Raw genomic sequence first — 24030 nt, forward strand, 5'->3', positions numbered from 1 at the left:
GAAAACATTTTATTAAAGAAAATATAATTTATGTTCCTATTTAAATATTTATAATTGTTTTATTTTAAAATAGCTCTTTATTAAATAATGTAAAATTGAAATTCATACTTTCTTATTAATATATATAATATATATATAGATATATAGGTAAAGTGTGATTTTATAAGCATACTTATCCCACCATGCATAGAATTTAAATTTTATTTTGTATAATTTAAAGCACTAAAAACCCAACATTTTATGATATAAATATTTTTGGTCAGGTTGATTTCTTTAGTTTTCTTAAAAAAACCACTTCTTACAACTTAATATCATGAGAAACAATATTAAATTTGTGTAAAACATTAATTATTTTTAAAAATGTAGTATTATTTGTGATTTAAATTGTTCATAAAATAAATTACAAATTTTATCATTATTCAAGGTTTAAACTTAAAAGTGGGAATGTTGGATGAGTATGTTACACAATCACTGTTTAAAAATTACATGTATCTACTATAATATGTCTATGTACATTAGACATTATACATAAAACAATATATGGAACGCTTAAAACTATATGGAGACGTTAGTCCCCCCTGGAATTTTTTCCCACTTTAAGCCCTGGATACACAGATGATCAAATTTATAATGCAGATGAGACTGGGCTCTTTTTCAAAATGCTTTTAAACAGAACATTTAAATTTAATGAATGAATTTAATAAAATGAAACTTATTGTAATTGGAAAATCCCGTAATCCACGGTGTTTCAAAAATATCAAACATATCGACTGTCTACCGGTAACATATGAATCAAACTCCAAAGCTTGGATGACTGCAGAATTATGGTCTAAAATTTTATTAAATTGGGATTTAGAGTTGGGAAGAAAAAAAGAAAAAATTTTACTCTTAGTTGATAACTGTCCAGCACATTCTAAAGTTGTATTGCGTAATATTAAACTTGTATTTTTACCCAGTAACTGTACGTCTGTTCTTCAACCAATGGATCAAGGTGTAATAAAATGTATGAAAACTTATTTTCGAAAAAGTTTGGTGCTAAAAATGATCAATAATATGGAAAATAAAATTGATACCAATATCAACGTATTAGATGGCATATTACTGATTTTCAAAGCTTGGGAAAAAGTAACAGAGAGTACGATTCAAAACTGTTTTCATCATGCGGGTTTCAAAAATGCAATACAACAACAGTTAGTCCAAAAAGAAATATGTTTTCCAGATATTGATGATTATGTTAACTTTGATAATAATGTACTAACATCAGAACCACTTAATGATCAAGAACTTATTTCTTCGTTCAGCGACGCGCCTGAGGAAGACGAAAATAATGAAGAAGCTGATACGGCTGATGAAGATTTTTCCATAAATGCAGTGTTCAATGCAGTAAAAAAATTATCATCCGGTTTAAATGCAGGGCATTACTATTCTTAATATGTGAAAATATAGTTAAATCAAATATTTTTTAAGTACCTGAATCGATGTTTAAAATCTATATCATCATATTCTGTAAACGGATTGGATCTATCATGAAAAGAACGTGGTCTCGGTAACACCTGAAGCACCTCAATGATAAAATCATCATCACTCGTTGAATCAGAATCAGATGAAAACATATTATGAAAAAAACGTATTATTTGAGTTTAAATGTATATTTTATATTTTTATTATAATTTAAATTACCTATATTTAAATATTTTTAATAATAAAAGGTGTGTCTGATAAGAAATTATATTCTTATCACCATATTTAACGGATCTGTAAAAGTTAACGAACCAAAATGTACCTGTAGTTTACAGGGATTCATGGACAGATCCCCGTAATACATTTCCCTGTTAGACATTTCCCCGTTACCGTTTCCCCGTCCAGCGATTTTCCCCGTTGGGCATTTCTCCGTCAAAAGAAAGATATATATAAAATATAACAAATAAAAATAGTATAAATGTTTATATAGCTTATATTGCACCTTGTACGGACAAATTAACTTAGATATATATTTATTCTTATAGGTTTTATCAAATATAAATTACCTATAAAGATATTGGCACGTTATCGATGTACGATATCAATCGAAAAGATATTAAACGGATCCGGTATGCATTACTAAAACTAACAAATTGAAATAGCTTAACAGTGTCTCGATAACTGTCGCGTCGTTATATTATTTTCGTTATACGCCGTCACATTCGTAATACGTACATTAGATTTTTTCAGTAAACCTATTTTTTTTTTATTATTTTAAAATGACTTACGTAAAAAGTACCAAAGGAAAAAATGTATTAGTACATTCGGAATATATTTTTGAAAAGGACTATACGAAAAATGAAAAAAACATATTGGAAATGCATCAAATATAATATGTACAAGTGTCGTGGACGGGCACATACAGTAAATGATGAAGTTATTCTGCATAAAAACACTCACACTCACCATAACAGAAATTAGTACTAAAACTATTATTAACGAGTTGAAATAGACAGCATCCAGTCAAGTAACTTCAACTCCTCATCAAATAGTTACTAATACTATTTCTACTATATCATCTCAAGCAATTTCTGGCGCTTTACCTTCAGTAGCCACAATGAAGAAAACGGTCCAAAGACTAAGGCGTTGTAAAAATGCACCTCCCGTAAATCTGTCAACGTTATCAGAAATAACTATTATTGACCCGTATACATTCACATTAAACAATAAACTCTTCCTCCTCTATGATAGTGGTTCTGATGATATCAATCGAATATTATTGTTTTCAACTGAAGAAAATTTAAAAATATTATCTGACCAGTGTCATTGGTTTATTGATGGTACATTTAAGTCATCCCCACAACTCTTTACTCAGCTTCTTACAATCCATGCAATAAAATACGACACAGTATTACCGTTAGTGTTTGCACTTGTGCCAAATAAAACACGTTATAGTTATACTAAGATAATAAAAGAACTTCTAAATTTGGAAAAAAATTTACGGCCAGCAAGTGTTATGGTTGATTTTGAACAAGCGCTTTTAGGTGCAATTACAGACGTTTTCAAGGACACCCGAATAAGAGGCTGCTTTTTTCATTTTGGGCAATGTATATGGAGAAAAATACAGTGTATCCCTGAAATACGAGAAAAATATATTTCAAATGCTGACTTTGCCTTAAATGTAAAACAGCTAATGGCTTTAGCATTTGTACCTGACGTCGAAGAAAAATTTGACGAATTAATGTCCCAAAGTTTTTTTGTAGAAAATGAAGAACTATTGTTTCCATTGACAGACTACTTTGAAGATACATGGATCGGCAGACCAAATAGACGTAGAACTCGACGCCCACCTACATTTAGTTTAGCACTGTGGAATCAATACGACGCAACACTTGCAGATTTTCCAAAAACAAACAACTCCGTCGAAGGTTGGCACAGAGCATTTTCGTCATTGTTAGGTGCATCTCATCCAACAATATGGCGATTGATAGACACAATAAAAAAAGAACAAGGGTCAACGGAAGCAAAAATCATTCAATTAATAGCAGGGCAAGAACAGGTAGCTAAAAAGAAAAAATATACGAAGACAACTACACGGATTAAAAAAATTGTAAATTCTTACCATCAACGTAATATCAATGAATATTTAATTGGCATTGCTCATAATTTACAAATATAATATTTAACAACATTTTACAAATTATTTTATGTGCCTGTAATAACGTATACCAGTAGCATTAATTTGTATTATTATAATTATTGCTCAAAATTTACAAATAAGGTATTAATTTTTATTATTATTATTATACAATATTTTACAAATTACGGGGACGGGGAAATGTCGCACGGTAAAACGTATTAGACGGGAAAATGTCTTACGGGGAAGTGTTTACGGGGAAATGTTCGACGATGAAATGGTGACGGGGAAGTGACCCGTTACCATTTACATGTCCAATTGGGAAAACAAATTAACACGAGGAGCGCTTACTGTCGTCATGGGTGGCGGTTACCCCACCAGGCCGGAGTAGGATAAACATTGTTCATTCTATTATAAATTATAATTCTATTATTTTATTTTATAATTCTATTATAAAATGTGAATAATTTATTCTACTATTATTTGTGTCTGTTCACTTTTTGGCTTTTGCGTTTTAGTATTTGGTGTCATAAAAAGTTTCCAAGTTTTTAATTAAAATGGCGTTTACTATTGGAAAAATAAGTACGTTTGCCAATTGTTCTATTAACTCACGTAATGTTGTAGAAGGAGAGCAAGTTTTAAAAAGTAAACAAATAATAGGTATTGTGTGGAAAAATTGTTAAGGTATATTACTTATATATTATTATATTTAAACAAATCATAGTGTTTAGGCCAAATTAGTTGTTTGTATATAATATATATTGTAAAGTTGGCAACACCAGGTGTTGATTAGTTTTTGTTTGTTCTACGTTCATATTATATCCGCGCCGGATGAGTCGGCACTTGTTATACCATCTTCCGTTGATGTAGGTCGTTGTCGGTTATTGTTGTGTGCCCTTTGATCAGTTTTTCAGCCTGAAATCCACGTGGTCCCCGAATTTTCCATTGACTTTGTAGTAAATATCGTTCGTGGGCAGTCTGTTGTCAATTTATAAATTTTTGTATTTTTAGCAGGTCGGTCACTATTTTGTGTGGTGGGTATGTTATGGTGTACTGTGCCACTGTGGCTTTGTATCTGTATTCATCGGCGTGGATGAATGTGCTTCAGTGACTGCTGTAGGGTAGTCGCACACACACGGGTTGTTGGCTGTATTTAATTATGATTTTAAGTATTTGTATGTATTATTAAACTCCCGTGTGTGGTCGCGTGGATGAAATCACCTATCTGCAGCAGTCACAGTATTGTGAGTATATTCTGTTGGCCTTAGAATTATATTAGTTGTGTCAGTTAGGACAACATGTTATTGTATTGGTATATTCTGTTTGCCTTATAATTATATTAGTTGTGTATATTTTTACATATATTATTATTATACCTTGTGACATTATTAACATACCATTACTATTATTATTATTAATTGTGATATTTTCATTAGGTACCTATTAGTATTATTGTAATTTATTTTTGTTAAACTATTGCAACTAAAAAATAATAAATTAAATATACAGTCCATTACATCATAGTTTGTTATTTACATAATATAGTAAGGTTATTAAATATTAATAAAACTTTAAACCTACACATAGTATGTAATACTTTTAAACAATAAATCATTAATTAATAAACAATATCTTATATTATGTTCTTTTTGTTCAAAGTTTCTTTTCCCATTCGTAATTTAATAGCCCACATCTGTCTTCTATCAACTAGACATTATTACCAAATTTATTTGTCCATAAAACTTTACGTTCATTTTCTTTAGGGAAATGATGAAAGCTAATATTTGATGATGTGGAATATAAAGAATTACAGCCATAAACGGAACAATTCACATGGCTTTTTTTATTTTTGTCAGACATTATATTAGAATAAAGATATAAAAAATATAAATAAAATATAATATATTCTACTATATGATTAATATTAAGAATATAATATATAATTAAGGAAAAAAAAATATTAATTAAGTTTATTAATGTACTAATGTAGTGATGTGTAATAATGAAACTATCATAATAATAAACTATAATATTTATCCTACTCCGGATAGTTATAACTTTAACCACCAGAGTGCGTATCATTATCTTGTTTTCCCAATAGCCAATTCCCAATTAAATAACAAATTTTAAATTGATGTTATTGAAATGTTTGAAAAAAATCTGAAACTGTGCCGGTTTTATTCTCAATTGTAGAATAATTGTTTAGAATATCAATAGTCAATGTCTGATAAGTATTGTATAGATATATGCATGTCATTTGTTTCAATAGAAGGGGGGCCACTATTTGTTGAAGAATAAAGACTGTAGGGTGTTGGAGTATTGCTATAGAATGGAGTTGATGATCTAGTTGAAGCTGATACTATTTGGATAGCATTTCGATGTAATGTACCCATTTGACCTTCAAATAAAATGTCGTTGATAGCCTTTTTTGCAAACATTTGTTGTTGGGCATTCATTTTTTGAAGTTCCGATGCCCAAGCAATAGCTATTTTCCTTTCATCACTATCTTCCGTCTGACGTAAACGTTTACAAGCTAATCCTATAAGTTCTTCCTGTTGCGATTGATGTTTTTGATGTTTTCTTTTTACATTTGGAATTGTAAACAATTCTTCAGTTTCCTAAATAAAAAAATAATTAATACCTTTTTTTGTTCAAAGATTCCAAAAACGGAAGCAGAATGGGTGGAAACAGCAAAAAATTTCGAACAAAAATGGAATTTTCCACATTGCCTGGGAGAACTGGACGGAAAACATGTTGAAATAAGAAAACCTCCAAACAGTGATTTCGCTATGAGCGAAAATTTACTTAAGCCTTATAGTCAAACCAATTTGACCAAAGAACAAAGAATTTTTAATTATCGTCTAAGTCGAGCAAGACGAATTGTTGAAAACGCTTTTGGAATTTTGAATTCGCGTTTTGGTGTGTTCCAAAGACCAATACATGTAGATACTGATAAAGCTAAAAAAATTGTGTTAGCTTGTTGTTTTCTACATAATTATTTAAGAAAGTCAGCATCATATATTTGCCAAGGTTCAATGGACATGGAGTGTGAAGAAGAAGGGAGAATTAACGAGGGGTCTTGAAGAACTAAAGAGCCATTAATTAATTTACAACATGGAAATAACAGAAATTCTACAGAGTTAGCTAAAGACATAAGAAATACTTATTGTCAACACTTTAATAACGAAGGAAAAATACCATGGCAAGACAAATTTATTGTATGAATAAATGATGTGTTTTCATAAAAAATGTAAATAATGATAAAATAATAATAAAATACTCACATCAACTGTGCTATGACTGATTTCTTCGTCATTTTCAATGTCACTATTCATTGAACTTATTGAGTCACTCGGTGTATCTTGGTCTTGCAAAAATAACATTTCATTATAATACCATAAACATGGTTCGTAAATTTCGTCAGATCCAGCACCAGATTTTTTGGAGCTTTTAACCTAGGAAATTAAATGTAACAATATGAAATGATAATAATAAATAGGTAGGTACTTTATATATAGTTATCGCAGGGTTTGCGCTAAGAATATTTTAGAACTGCATAAGTAGGTACCTGAACTTAGCTTGTATACACATTTTGGCATGAGAGAGTACCATGCTCAAATTTTTTACAACATGAATAATATAAAGATAAATAACCTAATTAAATTAAATATACCTTTCATTACAATGTAATCTAGCTCTGGAACAAAATATTTACCTATAAATATTTTTATATTTCAAACAAAATTCAAAAATTTTTAAATTAATAAAATATATTTTATTCAGTGAAGCTCCATGTGGAGCTATTTTTGAATAATAATTTGTAATAATAGTTTAATAATGTAATAACGCAAAAATAAAAGAAAATAATTTAAAATAATATGAATAAAATTCTAAAATAAATAATAATATAACTAAAATGTTTAAGTTGATACAACTAATATATAACTAAGGCTCCTGCCAATAGTTATATATTACTAGATATAAATATTAAAATTGCGCTATTACCTTCCTCCTGATCGTCGGAGGGCTCTCGAGGTCGTGATTCGAGAACGATCAAGTACACCGTAGTAATAAAATATTAATTATTAAATTATAAAAATCTAATAAATACAATATAATATATGAAATTATATAAATATATGAATATTGATGCGCATGCGCCTTACCTTATTCGCAGCTGTCTTTGATATGCAGTTGACGTAACAAAATAAATAAAGGTTTTTTTTATTAAACACTCAGATTAAAGAAAAACAACACTGTTAAATTTTGATTTTAAAAAAGAAACGGTCCAGCTGTCGCTCGCAATGTCTGGTGTTGAAAAGTTTTTTAGGTGCTCCTGCACTCTTGAAGTTGTTTTAGTTTTGGATGGTGCTCATGCACTCGAGAGTGGTGCTCATGCACTGATGAGTGGTGCTCATGCACTGATGGAAGGAGACGACGTGGTCCAGCCAGCCAGGGTTGTAGGTGGCTCCACCAAAGGCCTGTGTGTTTCCAAAGACTTAGCATTGTCTTTGGCAACAGAGATCCTCATTGGACCATCCCCTGCTCTGGTGGCACACGAAATAGCTCACACGTGTTGTGCCAGATAGTCACAACTACGTATAAGTTCCCATGTGATTAAATAATACAAATCGTTCCTTTCATCAGTGGACAATGGTGTTTTTTTTGTTGGATTTTAACTGTTATCTGCGTGCGACAACTTGACTGTTATTTATTTTATTGAATATTTAAACAACATACAATCATGATGTGTGAGCATATCATTACAATAATGATATATCTATATATATAATGAATTGGTTATCATACTTGGAAAATCGAGTACAAATAGAAATAGTACAAATAAAAATAGTACAAAATAAAATAGTACAAATAAAAATAGCCGGAATTTCAAACGACAAATTTAACAATGTAAAAGGTCTACCCTATGCATTTAACATATTACGATCCGTCAATCCAGAATAGTTCATAGTTGTATACTAATGTCATCATAATGTAATTTGATTGTTATGAATTATTATAACTTTTACAAATCGTTTTGGTATATTATACTATTTTATTAGTTATTAGTTATTTTATTAGTTAATGCTAAAATATTAAATAGGTAGCAGTAAGTAGGTACTGCACATTTTATTTTAGAACTGCACAATTTGTGTTGTACTGCACATTAGCGCAAACCCTAGTTATGTATCAAGTTATGTATATATATGTGTGTACTAACCTTTTGGAATTCTTTACGCCAATTTGTTCTTAATGCATTCATTTTTTTCTTAACATCTTCTTTAGTGGCTTGAGGATAAATTTCTTTATATTTCGTTGCTAAAGTTTCATAAAAATCGTTTTTTTTATTACGATTGGAATAATCCTTACTTTTGACATTCCAAAGTGCCGGCAGATCCCGATACAAATTAATACATTCGATTATGAACGTTCGTTCTTCCATTTTAGACTTTAGTTGACATAATTCAGAATGAAAAATATACCTAAACGCATACGACTCAACAGTCAACACGTGTGGCTTCACAACCGATATGCTATGATACTAAATATTGTGTAATTTTGCACAATATTATATTCAAACGTTCAATAATATTGTGTATTGTACAAAAAATTTCCAACCCAGTTTGATTTCTTCAATGTATTGTACAATCCTTCAATATCTATACTAGACCGTCAATAATATTGCGCAATATCGATTATTGTGCAATATTATTGATCGTGTAGGGACCGCTTTAACACTAATGAGTGTTCAAGCAACACCCAATTTTTTTTAACGGATCGTTAGTGCGTTCGGCTCTGTAAATGGCTAATGAACGTTTATGCAACCCGCCCATGTATTATAATTTAAATTGTATGTAATATACCTATTATTTATTTATAATATATTTATGAAATATAATAATTTTAATAACAATACATATAACAATATATTTTATGTATCAAGTCATAGAAATCGATTGTATTTCACAAATTATTAGTAGTATATTTTAGTGGGTTCTGGGTCCCCCGCAAATCCGGCGAATCCGGCTACCCAAACCCGCCCTATGGTTCGAGCTATCGCGACCGTGCTCGGCCGTGCCCCCTCCCCTCTCATCCATGTCATGCCCTGCCCATCCCCCTACCATCCATGCTCAGCCTTACCCCCCCCCCTCCCATCAATGCCTATAACTTACATACCCCCCCCTCTTATATATTCCTATCATATACATACCCCTCTATTTATGTATATACCTTCCTCACCACCCTCTTCTATATAGTAGAAATTATATATTATATATTATATTCAAATATAATACATTGAGATATTGTATACAACTACCAGCGGATGAAAGTATTGGAAATGTTATTAAGAAAGTCTTCCACTTTTAATTATCCTCTAATAAATTCTGAAGTGTTAATGGCCTTCGATAATATTATAAACAATCAAATCTAATTTAAATGATATTCAATTATCTTATTTCGATAGTAATATACATTTAAGTATAAGATTATATGTATTTCAATATAAATAATATTTATACATATTTAATACATATTATGTAGAGTGGTGTTTATACATAACATTACCAATACCAATAATATAATTAGCTACTATATTTTTTCTATTAGCCTAGAAATTTCACATTCAAATAAAACTCATTAGAAAAATTACATTATTATATTTATATTAACATGATAGATCAAGTTTTCTAATATCTTAACTGTAGATATCAATATGTTATGATAAACCTATTATGAAAAATAGATATACCATATACTTTAACACTATGTAACGAGGTCAGATATAAGAGGGCTGATTTCCTATCATATACATACAACCTCCTCCTAAAAATCCTCTTCCATTCTCCTATCAATATACGGTCTTACGCTTACCTCCTCCAATCCATAAATAGTCTTACCCCTCTTATTCATGTTTATTATAGAAAATATACTATATTATTATACATATCCATACTCTACAATCTACCTATACCTATCTGATTGATCATATACTTCGCGATCGAGTTCATGTGTAAAGAAATAATGTCGAGTATTATTCATATTTAATTAAATAATATTGAGTAAAATATCTATTATGTAAATTCGAATATAATATTATATTAGTATAATTTATATTGATATTTTATTATGAAAGTGTATCACTTTTAATTATCCTTTAATAACTGTTGGAGGGGTAATAGCTATCGATAATATATTATAAAAGATGGATTCTAATTTAAATCATATTCGATTTTCTTCTCCCAAAAATAATATATACCTACATAGGAGAAAAATTATATTTAACTATCATATAAATATATTACACTTTTAATTTTAATGATATGTGAAATATCTCTCTATAATGTAATGATTAAGCATTATGTAGGTATATGTTACTATAGGTATCACACATTGATATATTATATACAACTAGTTGGAATAAAACTCTTGAAAATGTTATTACAGACTGTGAAAAATTGTTTTTACTTATATAATTATCCTTTAATAACTAACAAAGTTTTAATAATATTATAAAACAATCGAATCTAATTTAAATGATGTTCGATTATCTTCTATCGAAAGTAATATGTTCTTAAGTGGAAAAATTATATTTAATTATCAGTTAAACATATTACATTTAAATAATATACTGTTCATAATGTTAGTGATATGATTTCCATCATTTAGATATCTATGATAAGATAACATCTTACATGTATATGATTAATATGTATGTGAGAGAGATGGATGGTGAGGTGAGGATCAACATGTAAGTGATAAACTTAGGTTATATTTAAATAAATTATATATATATATATATAATATACATATATATTATATGCGTAGAGTTTTCCATAGCATTAAGATATTTTTAAATATATATACTATATTATTGTAAACATATCATATCATATTAAAATAAATGCTTAAGAATTTAGGTAATGGATGTAATGATTCTATATAAATTATATAGGAATAACGAGAATATTTATTGTAAATTATTATTATTATATGAAAAAAAATTAACCTAGTTTATAGATATCTATCTATCTATGTATGATGTGAGTATGTATGATAGTATAAAATTGATGAGGATATAAATTCATAATCAAACATAGTGTAGATAAGTTTTTTTTTTTTTTTTTTTATATAATTCATTATTTGAAAATATCAAGTTATTATATCAATCATATCTTTTATATACTTAACACTATTTAATAATCAGATACATAGATATTATATTTATATATAATATCAATATCCCATTATCAAATCAAACATTTTTCTAATATCACAACATCATTACAATTATGATGGTAGCTAACAACTTAATGATTGAAAGTTATCTAATTCAATCAATGGAATATATCGTAAAACTCATACATATTATCTAAAATATCATCTTAGATAGGTGTTCATAATGATAATTTAGTAAAACCTATGATATTTAGTTGATAGCCTTAAATATATTTAATTACCTTTTAGACAAATATATCACACTTTAATATACTGTTTACTATAGTATCAAAAATTAAATATGTTATTATGAGATGTGTAGGTGTTATTACACTTTCAATTAACCTTTAATGTCTATCGAAACGTTAACAGTCGTCAATAATATTATAAACGTTTAATTAAATTAAAATTATATACATCATACGGTATATCTTCTATCAATCTAGTGATTACATACTATACGTAATATCGATGATAGAGAATACAATATACAATGAAAAAATTATTAAGAGAAGATTTATTAAGGTTAATAGAAATTATAAGTATATCAATTTTAAATAAAGGTTGTATTAAGTTAAATACTAACGAATTAACAATGATTAATTAATTAATTTAAGATAATTATTTATGATAAACATATATATATCATGATTAATTAAATTATATATTTCTAACTAACCTGAATAAGAAAATTAAATAATATTATACTACTATTTATAACATACCGTCAATATATCACCTGATAATAATTAGTGATATTATGTAACTATCACTCGAAATTCTTATAATTGTATTATGAAAATGTGAGAGTGTACAACTTATAATTGTTTTTTAATGATCTATATATAGTAAACAAAACTATTAAACCTATTTCATCACAATATTTTAGGTATAAATAAAGCATACCGATGTCGAGAATATCATCAGATGTGATACAATTGCTTTACTGATAAGTTGTTATTCTATTTAATTAAAATCATTTTTATACCATTAAAATTGTACAAGTGTTTCCAAACATGGCTGGTTCAATCACGGATAATGTGGCTATATACAAGAAAACCTTTACATATATCTCACCGACACCACCTTCAGAGCTCATCGATTCTACTAACTATACGTTAAACTTCGAGAAACGTAAGTTTATACACATTGGAATCAATCCTAGTGATATGTTCAGAGTAGCAATGCAAATAATAACCCCATCACGTTATGTTAATATTTCAAATGAGTTTCTCAAGCAGATATTTTCACTAATGGATAATATCTTATCATTCATTTTAAAGCAGCCGGGGAAGTATAAAAGAACCATATTTCTTGAGACAGAGAATTTCAAATTATCTAGTATGATGTATAGCGGGGAAAACACATTAGTAATAGAGTCTAAGACATATGATGGATGTCGAATTCTTTTAAATCGTACAGAACTCATACGACTTCAATGTCTAGAATGGTGTATTTCTGAAACAATTATACGAAAATCAACTATCATACAACCAATCATCTTAAATCAATTTGAAATATTCACCGAGTATCTCGATAGAGAACTTAGTAAAATGGAATCCATACCAAGAACGAGTGAAGAAATGATTATATTTATTAAAAATATACATGATGATCATATTATTGAAAATAGTCCTAAGCATGATGTTAATGTCATCAGTCAACTCAAAATGTTTGGATATACACAATTAGCAGAACATTCGATACAACGTTGGAATAGGGAGATGACGTCATCAGAGGTATGTTAAAAAATATATTTATACCTCTTATAAAAATAATAATAAATTAATTATTTTTAGCTATTTAATGGAAATGCGACTTCACCAACCTCACCAACAAACATCATGATAGACAATACATTTGATACACAAAATGAGGAAGGAGGTGTTTTCAAAGCAGAGGTAATTTATAAAATAACAATAATACAATTTATAATTGTTTTATATTTGTATACTTTTTCAGTCATACGATTCAATTCATGATCTACTCCAATCATTTGATGCTAATGATGGTCCTGATTTTTTCAACACACAATACTCACCTCATCCGCTAACGTACGCTACTTTTCCAAGATCATTACACAGAATAAAAAGAGCAAACTCGTTTCAATAATTGTAATGAATTAACAATTTATATGAAATAAAAATAAAAAAAAAAGATATGATATATATTATACATGTTTTCATTTATTGAAATAATATTAAGTTTTAAAATCGGTATTTACAATGTTCTTACTTAACAATATTTCAAAGTGTTTATTATTTCACTATATCAAATATAACTTTCATTTTATTTCCATTTTAAAGATTATCATTAAGTTTAAATGTAAGCAGTACTCATCTGAATTTACACATAATCCTCATTCAACCTTATAGTAAAAGATAAATGTCATGCCTCCAGAGAGAATTGAACTCCCGACCTCTGGTTTACAAGACCAATGCTCTAACCACTGAACTATAGAGGCTATATATCAAAAAGTGACTAAATTTCAAGTATATCCACTATACCGAACTATGACTTATATATATATATATATATACATACATACATACATCTATAGATTCTAAATATAGATTTATTATCATACATAATATGAAGATTACATATACATTTAAATATATAAAATACATAATCAAACATAGTACAGATAAGTTTTTTGAAATAATTCATTATTTGGAAATATGAAGTTACTATATAATTATACCTACATAAATTTTATACTATCATACATAATCACATACCTTAAATTCTTAAACATTTATTTTAATATGATATGATATGTTTACAATAATATGATATTTCTCTATTAGAAGTATATATTTGTATGTTCACAGCCAGCTTTTCCACGGTAAAAATTGTTTTTCAAGGGGAAAATTCCCCCTTGGAGCACACTGATTTACCGCGTAACACAATACGGTGATTACACAAGATTGTCCACCTATTTGCCCCTTACACAAAAATATTTACCGCATCAACTATTTTTTTCCGTTTTTTTTTAAATTTTTTCAATCAAATATCACTAATTTTTATAAAAATAATATTTCAAGTAAAGAACAAATTATTTAATAAACTTTTTTTATAAAAATTTAAAAAAATCTGAAAATCTAATAAAAAAATAGTTGATACGGTAAATATTTTTGTGTAAGGCGCAAATAGGTGGACAATCTTGTGTAATCACCGTATTGTGTTACGCGGTAAATCAGTGTGCTCCACGGGAGAATTTTCGCCTTGAAAAACAATTTTTACCGTGGAAAAGCTGGCTGTGAACATACAAATATATACTACTTCTATTACTAATGTGTTTTCCCCGCTATACATCATACTAGATAATTTGAAATTCTCTGTCTCAAGAAATATGGTTCTTTTATACTTCCCCGGCTGCTTTAAAATAAATGATAAGATATTATCCATTAGTGAAAATATCTGCTTGAGAAACTCATTTGAAATATTAACATAACGTGATGGGGTTATTATTTGCATTGCTACTCTGAACATATCACTAGGATTGATTCCAATGTGTATAAACTTACGTTTCTCGAAGTTTAACGTATAGTTAGTAGAATCGATGAGCTCTGAAGGTGGTGTCGGTGAGATATATGTAAAGGTTTTCTTGTATATAGCCACATTATCCGTGATTGAACCAGCCATGTTTGGAAACACTTGTACAATTTTAATGGTATAAAAATGATTTTAATTAAATAGAATAACAACTTATCAGTAAAGCAATTGTATCACATCTGATGATATTCTCGACATCGGTATGCTTTATTTATACCTAAAATATTGTGATGAAATAGGTTTAATAGTTTTGTTTACTATATATAGATCATTAAAAAACAATTAAAAGTTGTACACTCTCACATTTTCATAATACAATTATAAGAATTTCGAGTGATAGTTACATAATATCACTAATTATTATCAGGTGATATATTGACGGTATGTTATAAATAGTAGTATAATATTATTTAATTTTCTTATTCAGGTTAGTTAGAAATATATAATTTAATTAATCATGATATATATATGTTTATCATAAATAATTATCTTAAATTAATTAATTAATCATTGTTAATTCGTTAGTATTTAACTTAATACAACCTTTATTTAAAATTGATATACTTATAATTTCTATTAACCTTAATAAATCTTCTCTTAATAATTTTTTCATTGTATATTGTATTCTCTATCATCGATATTACGTATAGTATGTAATCACTAGATTGATAGAAGATGTAGGTGTAGGAACGGTTTGGATCTTAAATAAATAAATACTACAACGTATTATTTAGACACACACGTTTATTATCCGAATATTTATATATATATATTACGATTGTCACTGCGTACGACGTTGACGGCGGTCCGGCTAAAGCTGTCGCCGCCGTCACCGCCGCTGGCCGGGCCGGCGGCCGTGCCGCAGGCGGCGGCCAGACCGGTTGTCGGTCGCGATCTCGCGGACGTCGATAGAGACGCCGCGGTCGTTGCGATAACGACCGCGACATACTCCCCCCCGAGTCCACGAGACGCGACCGAGCAACCTAGTCCACGGGGAGGATTCCCGGGTCCCCGGGCGTCACCTCCATGGCCTGGATCCACCGCTCCACCGTGGCTAGCTGCTGCTCCTGGGTGCCTGCTGGTGGAGTTAGCTGCTGCTCTGCTGGCTGCTGCACCACGGGCTGCTGGGCTTGCGGCTGCCCCGCTGGCCGCCGGAACCGGCCACGTCCATCCCGGACGTCGTGGCGCTGGTACGCCGGTGCTGTTCGACGAGGTGGCACTCGCCTGGGTGGTCCTGCCCTGGGCCTGGCGGCTTCGGGCTGTGGGGTGTTCGCTCGGGTGGACCGGCGTCCCTCGGCGAAACCCCGCTCGAACAAGGCCCATGCAGTCGGGCTTGCTCGTATCCGGCCGAACGACGCGGTGGCCGCGCGTTCGGCCGACCAACCGCGCACCGTGTCCTCCGGTCCATCCCCGGAGAGCCTCCTGGCTTCCCGCAACAACTGCGCGGCCATTGCCCGGAGCTTCTCCACGTGAGTGGCAATCATGCCACGGGATGGCCGGTTGTTGCGGTTTGGTGGCGGGTTATTGGCGCGTTCTGCCATCTGAAACAAGGTATGATTAGTTAGTGTTCTCTGACGGTCCTACAGCTCGCTTCATCGCTGAGACATGTAACTTAGTAGGGTGTTTACCCTCCGTCAAGAACACTCCAGTTCCTAGTGGTTTACCCAACTTAACCGGACCTAACCATTTCGGGGCGAACCCCGCGTGAAAACGCTTCTCCGCACTTGACTGCGGATGCGCTTTGTACGTAGTATACCCAATCCCCTACCGACAGATTGTTTCTTCCCGGGGATTCTGGGGGTATATGGGTCCTGGGGCCCTTGGGGCCGGAAACCACCGGGCCCCCCCCTCTACCACAGGAATATCATCTGGTTCCACCGGAGAATCTTCGATTTCTACCGGAGGTTTCCGCGCTGCTCCGGACAACTCCGGACCATTTTTGCCCGCGTCCCGGGATCCTTCGGCCAGCTCGAGCTGCCAATCTCCGGGGGCCTTGATCTCCCGACCAAACATCATTTTGGCCGGTGACTGTCCGGTGTTTCGGTTTTCCCTGTTTCTTACGGAGAACAACACGTGTGGCAGGTAGACACCCCACAGATGATGAGGCTTATCAACAAGTAAGGTTCGAAACCCTTTCTTCAACTCTTGATTTTGCCTTTCTACCGGGTTGGCACGCGGGTGGTATATTGGAGTCGTCCATCCTTCCACTCCCCACCTCCTTAGTGCGTCTCCCATTGCCTTGGACACGAACTGCGGGCCATTATCTGACAATAATGCCCTCGGGTATCCGAACCGTGGGAACAACTCCCGTTCGAATGTATCCACAATCGATTTGGTCGTCGCCTTTCCTAAGGGGTACGCCTCTACCCAGCGACTGTAACAATCAGTTACTACCAAAATCGTTGTCTTACCCCTCTGCGTTCGTGGGTATGGACCCATAAGATCGATGCTCAGCACCTCCCAAGGTTGCCGTGGGACTCGGGTGCATATCCGATCTTCTGGTTTGCGATTCAGTGGTTTTACACGTGCACAAACGTCGCACGCCCGCACGTAATTTCGCACTGCTTCACGCATACCGGCCCAAAAGAAACGACTCTTTATGCTTCGGTACGTTTCTTTCCACCCTGGGTGATTCGCTGTATCGTGGTCGTGAAACCTTTGTAGCAGAATCTGGGCCTTGTCCACCGGAACAACCACCCCCTCTTCTCCATGCGCGATGGATCGTGGGTGGCGGTGCAACACCTTGTCCCGGATGATGTACAACTTCCGAAGACGACCGAACCTTGCACCGTCTCCGGAGAGTTTACCAACTATCTCCCGTATGTTCGGGTCATTTTGTTGCCACTCTCGGACAACTTGCCATGTGACGTTTTCGTCATCCCTCTTCGGCTGGATCGCTCCACACTGGGTTGCACCCACACCGGATCCTCCGGACACGCCGGACAGATCACCGAAGACTCCGGAAGTTTCTTCGGACACTCCGGGCCGAATCACAGGGGGATCGTGGATATTGTTCTCCAACGATTCTTCGTCCACTGTATTCGGTCCCACCGGACAACGGGATAGCGCGTCGGCTGCTTCATTTTCTACTCCAGGCACGTGCCGGATTTCAAAATCGAAAGCCCCGAGTTGTAGCGCCCATCGCGTTAGTTTGCTGTTGGTACAGCGGGCTTGCTGTAACCATCGGAGTGCCGCGTTATCCGTGAATAACATAAACTTACCAGACTCAAGATATGGCCTAAACCTGTCAACCGCCCAAACTATGGCTAGACATTCACGTTCGACTGCCGAGTATCTTCCCTGTGCTGGATTGAGTTTTTTGCTGGCGTAGGAAATGATTTTCCTATCACCACTCTCCCCCCGCTGGAAGAGCACGGCACCAACTCCGACTTCGCTTGCGTCGGTCTGTAGATTGAATGGCTTACCCGGAAGAGGAGGGCAGAGCCATGGTGCGGACACCAAAGACTCCTTCAACTTCCGGAACGCCTCTTGCTCAATTTCTGACCAACGCCATTTGGTCCCTTTGGCCAACAGACTCGTGAGTGGTGCTGTGATCTCGGCGTAGTGTGGCACGAATTGGCTGTACCAACCACAAACGCCTAATACCCGTAACACGTCCTTTGTCTTTTTTGGGACCGGTAGTTCTTGAATCGCCGTCAGTTTCTCCGGTTCCCGGTCTATTCCTTCACCGTCCACGACGTGTCCTAGGAATTTGATCTGTGCCACCCCGAATGTACATTTTTTCGGTTGGCACGTCAGACCGTAAGACTGGAGTCGCTCCAAGACTCTCTGCAAGTGGTTTAGATGTTGATCGGGACTCTCCGAGTATACCACAATATCATCCAAATAAACCAACACAAATTTACCAACTAACCCACGGAAGACCTCGCTTACCAAGCGACAGAATGTGGCGGGGGCGTTTTTAAGTCCAAAAGGCATTACTCTGAACTGGAATAATCCTCTTTGGGTCCTAAACGCCGTGAGTGGACGTGTCTCTGGTGAGAGACCCACCTGCCAGTATCCTGATTTCAAATCCATGGTGCTGTAAATCTTCGCTCCACCCATTCCTCGGACCATGTCATGGAGATCCGGCATCGGGTGAGCGTCCGACTCCGTCTGCATGTTCAGACGGCGATAGTCAACGCAGAATCTACGTGAGCCATCCTTTTTCTTCACGAGTACCACCGGTGCAGCCCATGGAGAGATGCTAGGTTCAACAAAACCCTGTTCTTCCATGTCTCGCACCATTTCGGCAATCACCTCGTTTTTCTCTCGGGAGTACCCGTAAGCGTTTAGAGCCACCGGATTTGGATCCTTGAGACGGATCTGGTGCTCTATCACCCGAGTTCTGCCTACTTCTCCGGAGAAAACCTCCGGATATTGGCATAGGACTTCTTTGACCCGCATACCGTACTCTCCTTCGGGTAATCCTGCGGTTGTTAGGTCCACTCCTACGGTGACCGGAGTTACTGGATTTCTCCAACTCACGGAAACACGTCTTTCTTTCCCCAGGTGGATTATGCAACCGCTATAGTCCCAAGCGACTTGTTGCTCCACGATGAAATCATGGCCCAGGAAGACATCTCCGATGAGATCGTCTAACACTGCTGCCCTGAAGCTTACCTCCAGATCCACTATCTGGGCCCGAAATTCGGAAAACTCCGTAATTTCTTGGGTCCGACCGTCCGCCATCCGGACAGTCTCCGGTTCTTCGGTAAAACTCCGGCCAAACTTCTTTGCCACCCACGGTTTGACGTATGTCCTCGCCGCCTGGGAGTCCAGTAGCGCTACTACTGCCCCGAGTGCAAACTCTAGTTCTATGGCCGGTAACGGAATATCCGTTACTGTAGTTTTCCCCGTTGACACCGTTGCAATGGCTGGAGACTCTAACACTCCGGTCCGCAGATCCGAAAAGCGTTCTCTCAACTCGAACTTTGAGTCCGTATCTGAGTCTCTCCTCTTGCACTTTTCCCGTGGATAAGGAATAAACTCCTCGGAAAAATCTTCGGCTGTGACCGGACAAATTAACAACTCCTGTGTTAACTCATCTTGTTCCGCATCACTTGAAATGCTGTCCGCGACATTTTTATTGGAAACATCACTCACCTCGGTGGGATTTTCACTTTTGTCCGGAACACTTTCGACTCTTAAAGATTTTCCCGACCTGTTGTCCAGGTGGTCGGAACCCGTTTCCATCACCGAATCATTTTCCCGGTCCATTGTCGCGAACTGTGGTTCCTTTACCGGAACGTCGTTTTCAATGGGTTTTCTCGGGTGATTTCGGCGCTTTCTCCGGTGTTTCTCCGGAGGCTCGACGGTTTTCACCGGACAACTCCTCACTCCGGAGCTTATCTTCGGGTGACCAAAGTTTTTCTCCGGAGGAATGCCGTTCTTACCGGATTTTACCGGTTCAGAACTCTTTTGGTCCGACTTCTTCGGGCCATTTCCCGAGTCTCCGGTCCGTATTGCTCCGAAGTTCCGTTTTTTCGGGTCAGTTTTTGTAATTTGTGGTTCCTGTATCGGAACGTTACTCACTGCCCGAGTTGAACTTCGTTGCTTACCACTCTTCGGACGACTCGTGACTTTTCCGCCGGTTACTTCCTGGCCGGCCGGGACCCGGCGGTCCAGCCGGTCGTTTTGGCGTTTCCCGACTCCGACTTCCTTTTTGGACATGCAGCTTGCCAGTGGTCATGACTACCACATACCCTGCATCCTGCTCCCGAAGATAGTCGTTGCTTCGGATTTGGCACCTGGGATTTCTCAGCACTCTCAGCTTTTCGTTTATCCAACCATTTTAACTTTGGTGGTACGTTGGTGCTCACTCCCGCCTTATCCGATATTACGGCCTTGCTACCATCCAGAACATGGGCAAGCGCTCGTAATTCGCTGAACGATTTCAGTCGCTGTATACGTGCATGAATTCTAAATTCATCACGCATGTGTCCAATCACTGTCATTACCACCGCTTCTTCTGTCAGACCAAGGTTTAACCTCCGATACAACTGGTACTTGTGTAGGACATACTCCCCCAGTGTTTCGGTCTTGGTCTGAGCGGTGCTCAACAATTCTGATTGCAGACTCGACTGCAACTCGTCCCCGTTGAACTTTTCCAATAGTTCAGACCTGAACTCTTGCCATGGTAAGTCCAACGCTCTCATGGTTCCCCACCATGTTCCTGCCTGTGCCTTCAGCTGAGGGGCCAAAACGGTCACCCATCTAGCCTTGTGGATACCAGTTTCTTCAAGTATTGCCTCGGCCTGGAGCAAAAACCGCACTGGGTCTTCCTCCCTCTTACCGGCAAACTCTGGTATCGACGCACGGGCCATATTTAGCTCATTTTGAGGGATGAGCAGGCTGTCCGGGAAATGCACGCGTTTTACTCCGGAAAAACTACTCCGTAACGCTTCCTCATGACTTCCGCCGGACACTTCACCGGACACTCCGGACAGATTACCGAAGACTCCGGACATTTCACCGGACACTCCGGACCGGTTACCGGAAACTCCGGAAGAACTCCGATTTCTCGGGTTTTCCCCGGTCAATCTGCTCCGTATGTTCGCCCATCGGCTCTCAAAACTCACACTTTGAGTTTTGACCGGACGATTTTGACTTTCGTCCGGGCAAATCTGATTGGCTCCGGATATATGGCTGGTTGATGGTTGTTGGGAATTTTCACGGCATGAGCAACTTGCTTGCTCCACCCGCTCGGTCGACCTATGCTTTTCTTCTGCTAACTCCCGCTCCAAGCGTTCCACGCTCTCGCTGAGAGTAGCGATTGTCAATTGTTGCTTGTCGACCGTTGTTTCCAACCCCTCCAGCCTGTCTAACATCTGCTCCATAAACTGATTTATCAAGTTCTTTTCAGAGTTGACCTCATCCTCCTCAGTTTGAGCCTCCGATGTTTTCCCTTCCGGTACCTGGGCTGACGTCTCGTCAGTTTCCCCAAACCGTACTGATCTTGGGTCAATGCTTTCCTTGGTCCGAATATACTCTTCTAAAGCCAAGAGTTTATCGGCCTTGGACCCCCCGGTCTCAATACCACGTTTCAATAATTCCCTGTTAATATCGACAATATTTAACTCACTAATGCATTTAGTAACCATTGTGCAGATTAAATTTAATTGCTATTATCTATCTAATTAAATTACGATGGATACGATATTACGTAACTCGGGCTATCGCTGGTAGAGATATGTACTTTCCAATCTATAAATAGCCTAAACCAAGTTTAGCACTGTAGGAATTACGCTAAATTTTGCAAATTTTGCTACAATTTACCACCTTAGATTGGACAAGCCCTTAATATTTTATTAATAATAAAAAAAAAAAATCTGAATAAAAATATTAGGAACCGGTATGATCAGGACACCTATTGTAGGTTCTTTTAACCTGATATGTGCTAATTTACTTTAATTTACGTAAAATTATTTTTATTAAAATTAGCACTTACCTTACTCCTTACTCGACTGCGCCAATGTAGGTGTAGGAACGGTTTGGATCTTAAATAAATAAATACTACAACGTATTATTTAGACACACACGTTTATTATCCGAATATTTATATATATATATTACGATTGTCACTGCGTACGACGTTGACGGCGGTCCGGCTAAAGCTGTCGCCGCCGTCACCGCCGCTGGCCGGGCCGGCGGCCGTGCCGCAGGCGGCGGCCAGACCGGTTGTCGGTCGCGATCTCGCGGACGTCGATAGAGACGCCGCGGTCGTTGCGATAACGACCGCGACAAAGATATACCGTATGATGTATATAATTTTAATTTAATTAAACGTTTATAATATTATTGACGACTGTTAACGTTTCGATAGACATTAAAGGTTAATTGAAAGTGTAATAACACCTACACATCTCATAATAACATATTTAATTTTTGATACTATAGTAAACAGTATATTAAAGTGTGATATATTTGTCTAAAAGGTAATTAAATATATTTAAGGCTATCAACTAAATATCATAGGTTTTACTAAATTATCATTATGAACACCTATCTAAGATGATATTTTAGATAATATGTATGAGTTTTACGATATATTCCATTGATTGAATTAGATAACTTTCAATCATTAAGTTGTTAGCTACCATCATAATTGTAATGATGTTGTGATATTAGAAAAATGTTTGATTTGATAATGGGATATTGATATTATATATAAATATAATATCTATGTATCTGATTATTAAATAGTGTTAAGTATATAAAAGATATGATTGATATAATAACTTGATATTTTCAAATAATGAATTATATAAAAAAAAAAAAAAAAAAACTTATCTACACTATGTTTGATTATGAATTTATATCCTCATCAATTTTATACTATCATACATACTCACATCATACATAGATAGATAGATATCTATAAACTAGGTTAATTTTTTTTCATATAATAATAATAATTTACAATAAATATTCTCGTTATTCCTATATAATTTATATAGAATCATTACATCCATTACCTAAATTCTTAAGCATTTATTTTAATATGATATGATATGTTTACAATAATATAGTATATATATTTAAAAATATCTTAATGCTATGGAAAACTCTACGCATATAATATATATGTATATTATATATATATATATATAATTTATTTAAATATAACCTAAGTTTATCACTTACATGTTGATCCT

The 24030-nt window shown here is 34.9% G+C and overlaps 3 protein-coding genes and 1 non-coding gene across 4 annotated transcripts; 1 reads left to right on the plus strand and 3 right to left on the minus strand.

Moving 5' to 3' along the window:
- Window positions 1-5808: 5808 nt before the first annotated feature.
- LOC149059681 (uncharacterized) lies at window positions 5809-9047 on the minus strand. Its single transcript, XM_089225462.1, has 3 exons — window positions 8820-9047; window positions 6883-7053; window positions 5809-6216 (listed from the first exon to the last, which is right to left on the minus strand). The coding sequence occupies exons 1-3, from the start codon at window positions 9039-9041 to the stop codon at window positions 5809-5811; spliced, it is 801 nt and encodes a 266-aa protein (XP_089081588.1). The 5' UTR covers window positions 9042-9047.
- Window positions 9048-12831: 3784 nt separating this feature from the next.
- On the plus strand, window positions 12832-13927 carry LOC107171749 (uncharacterized). The gene is made up of 3 exons (XM_089225469.1): window positions 12832-13554; window positions 13615-13716; window positions 13778-13927. The coding sequence occupies exons 1-3, from the start codon at window positions 12832-12834 to the stop codon at window positions 13925-13927; spliced, it is 975 nt and encodes a 324-aa protein (XP_089081595.1).
- Window positions 13928-14206: 279 nt separating this feature from the next.
- On the minus strand, window positions 14207-14279 carry TRNAT-UGU (transfer RNA threonine (anticodon UGU)). Its single transcript has one exon. It is a non-coding gene; the product is annotated as a tRNA-Thr (tRNA).
- Window positions 14280-16356: 2077 nt separating this feature from the next.
- On the minus strand, window positions 16357-23112 carry LOC149059683 (uncharacterized). Its single transcript, XM_089217758.1, has 2 exons — window positions 22824-23112; window positions 16357-16914 (listed from the first exon to the last, which is right to left on the minus strand). The coding sequence occupies exon 2, from the start codon at window positions 16912-16914 to the stop codon at window positions 16357-16359; it is 558 nt and encodes a 185-aa protein (XP_089073884.1). The 5' UTR covers window positions 22824-23112.
- Window positions 23113-24030: the final 918 nt, after the last annotated feature.

This window comes from Diuraphis noxia, unplaced genomic scaffold, assembly GCF_037042655.1.
Source record: "Diuraphis noxia isolate RWA-SAM2 unplaced genomic scaffold, SU_Dnox_SAM2 contig0001, whole genome shotgun sequence".
Lineage (NCBI taxonomy): Eukaryota > Metazoa > Arthropoda > Insecta > Hemiptera > Aphididae > Diuraphis > Diuraphis noxia.

Excerpts from the sequence above, each read along its gene's own strand:
- LOC149059681 (XM_089225462.1), bottom strand. The coding sequence starts at position 9,041 with ATGGAAGAACGAACGTTCATAATCGAATGTATTAATTTGTATCGGGAT. Across the intron at positions 7,054-8,819 it reads GGCGTAAAGAATTCCAAAAG|GTTAAAAGCTCCAAAAAATC; the intron begins GTTAGTACACAC and ends TTAATTTCCTAG. Across the intron at positions 6,217-6,882 it reads TCAGTCATAGCACAGTTGAT|GAAACTGAAGAATTGTTTAC; the intron begins GTGAGTATTTTA and ends TTTTTTATTTAG.
- LOC107171749 (XM_089225469.1), top strand. The coding sequence starts at position 12,832 with ATGGCTGGTTCAATCACGGATAATGTGGCTATATACAAGAAAACCTTT. Across the intron at positions 13,555-13,614 it reads GGGAGATGACGTCATCAGAG|CTATTTAATGGAAATGCGAC; the intron begins GTATGTTAAAAA and ends AATTATTTTTAG. Across the intron at positions 13,717-13,777 it reads GAGGTGTTTTCAAAGCAGAG|TCATACGATTCAATTCATGA; the intron begins GTAATTTATAAA and ends ATACTTTTTCAG.
- LOC149059683 (XM_089217758.1), bottom strand. The coding sequence starts at position 16,914 with ATGGCAGAACGCGCCAATAACCCGCCACCAAACCGCAACAACCGGCCA.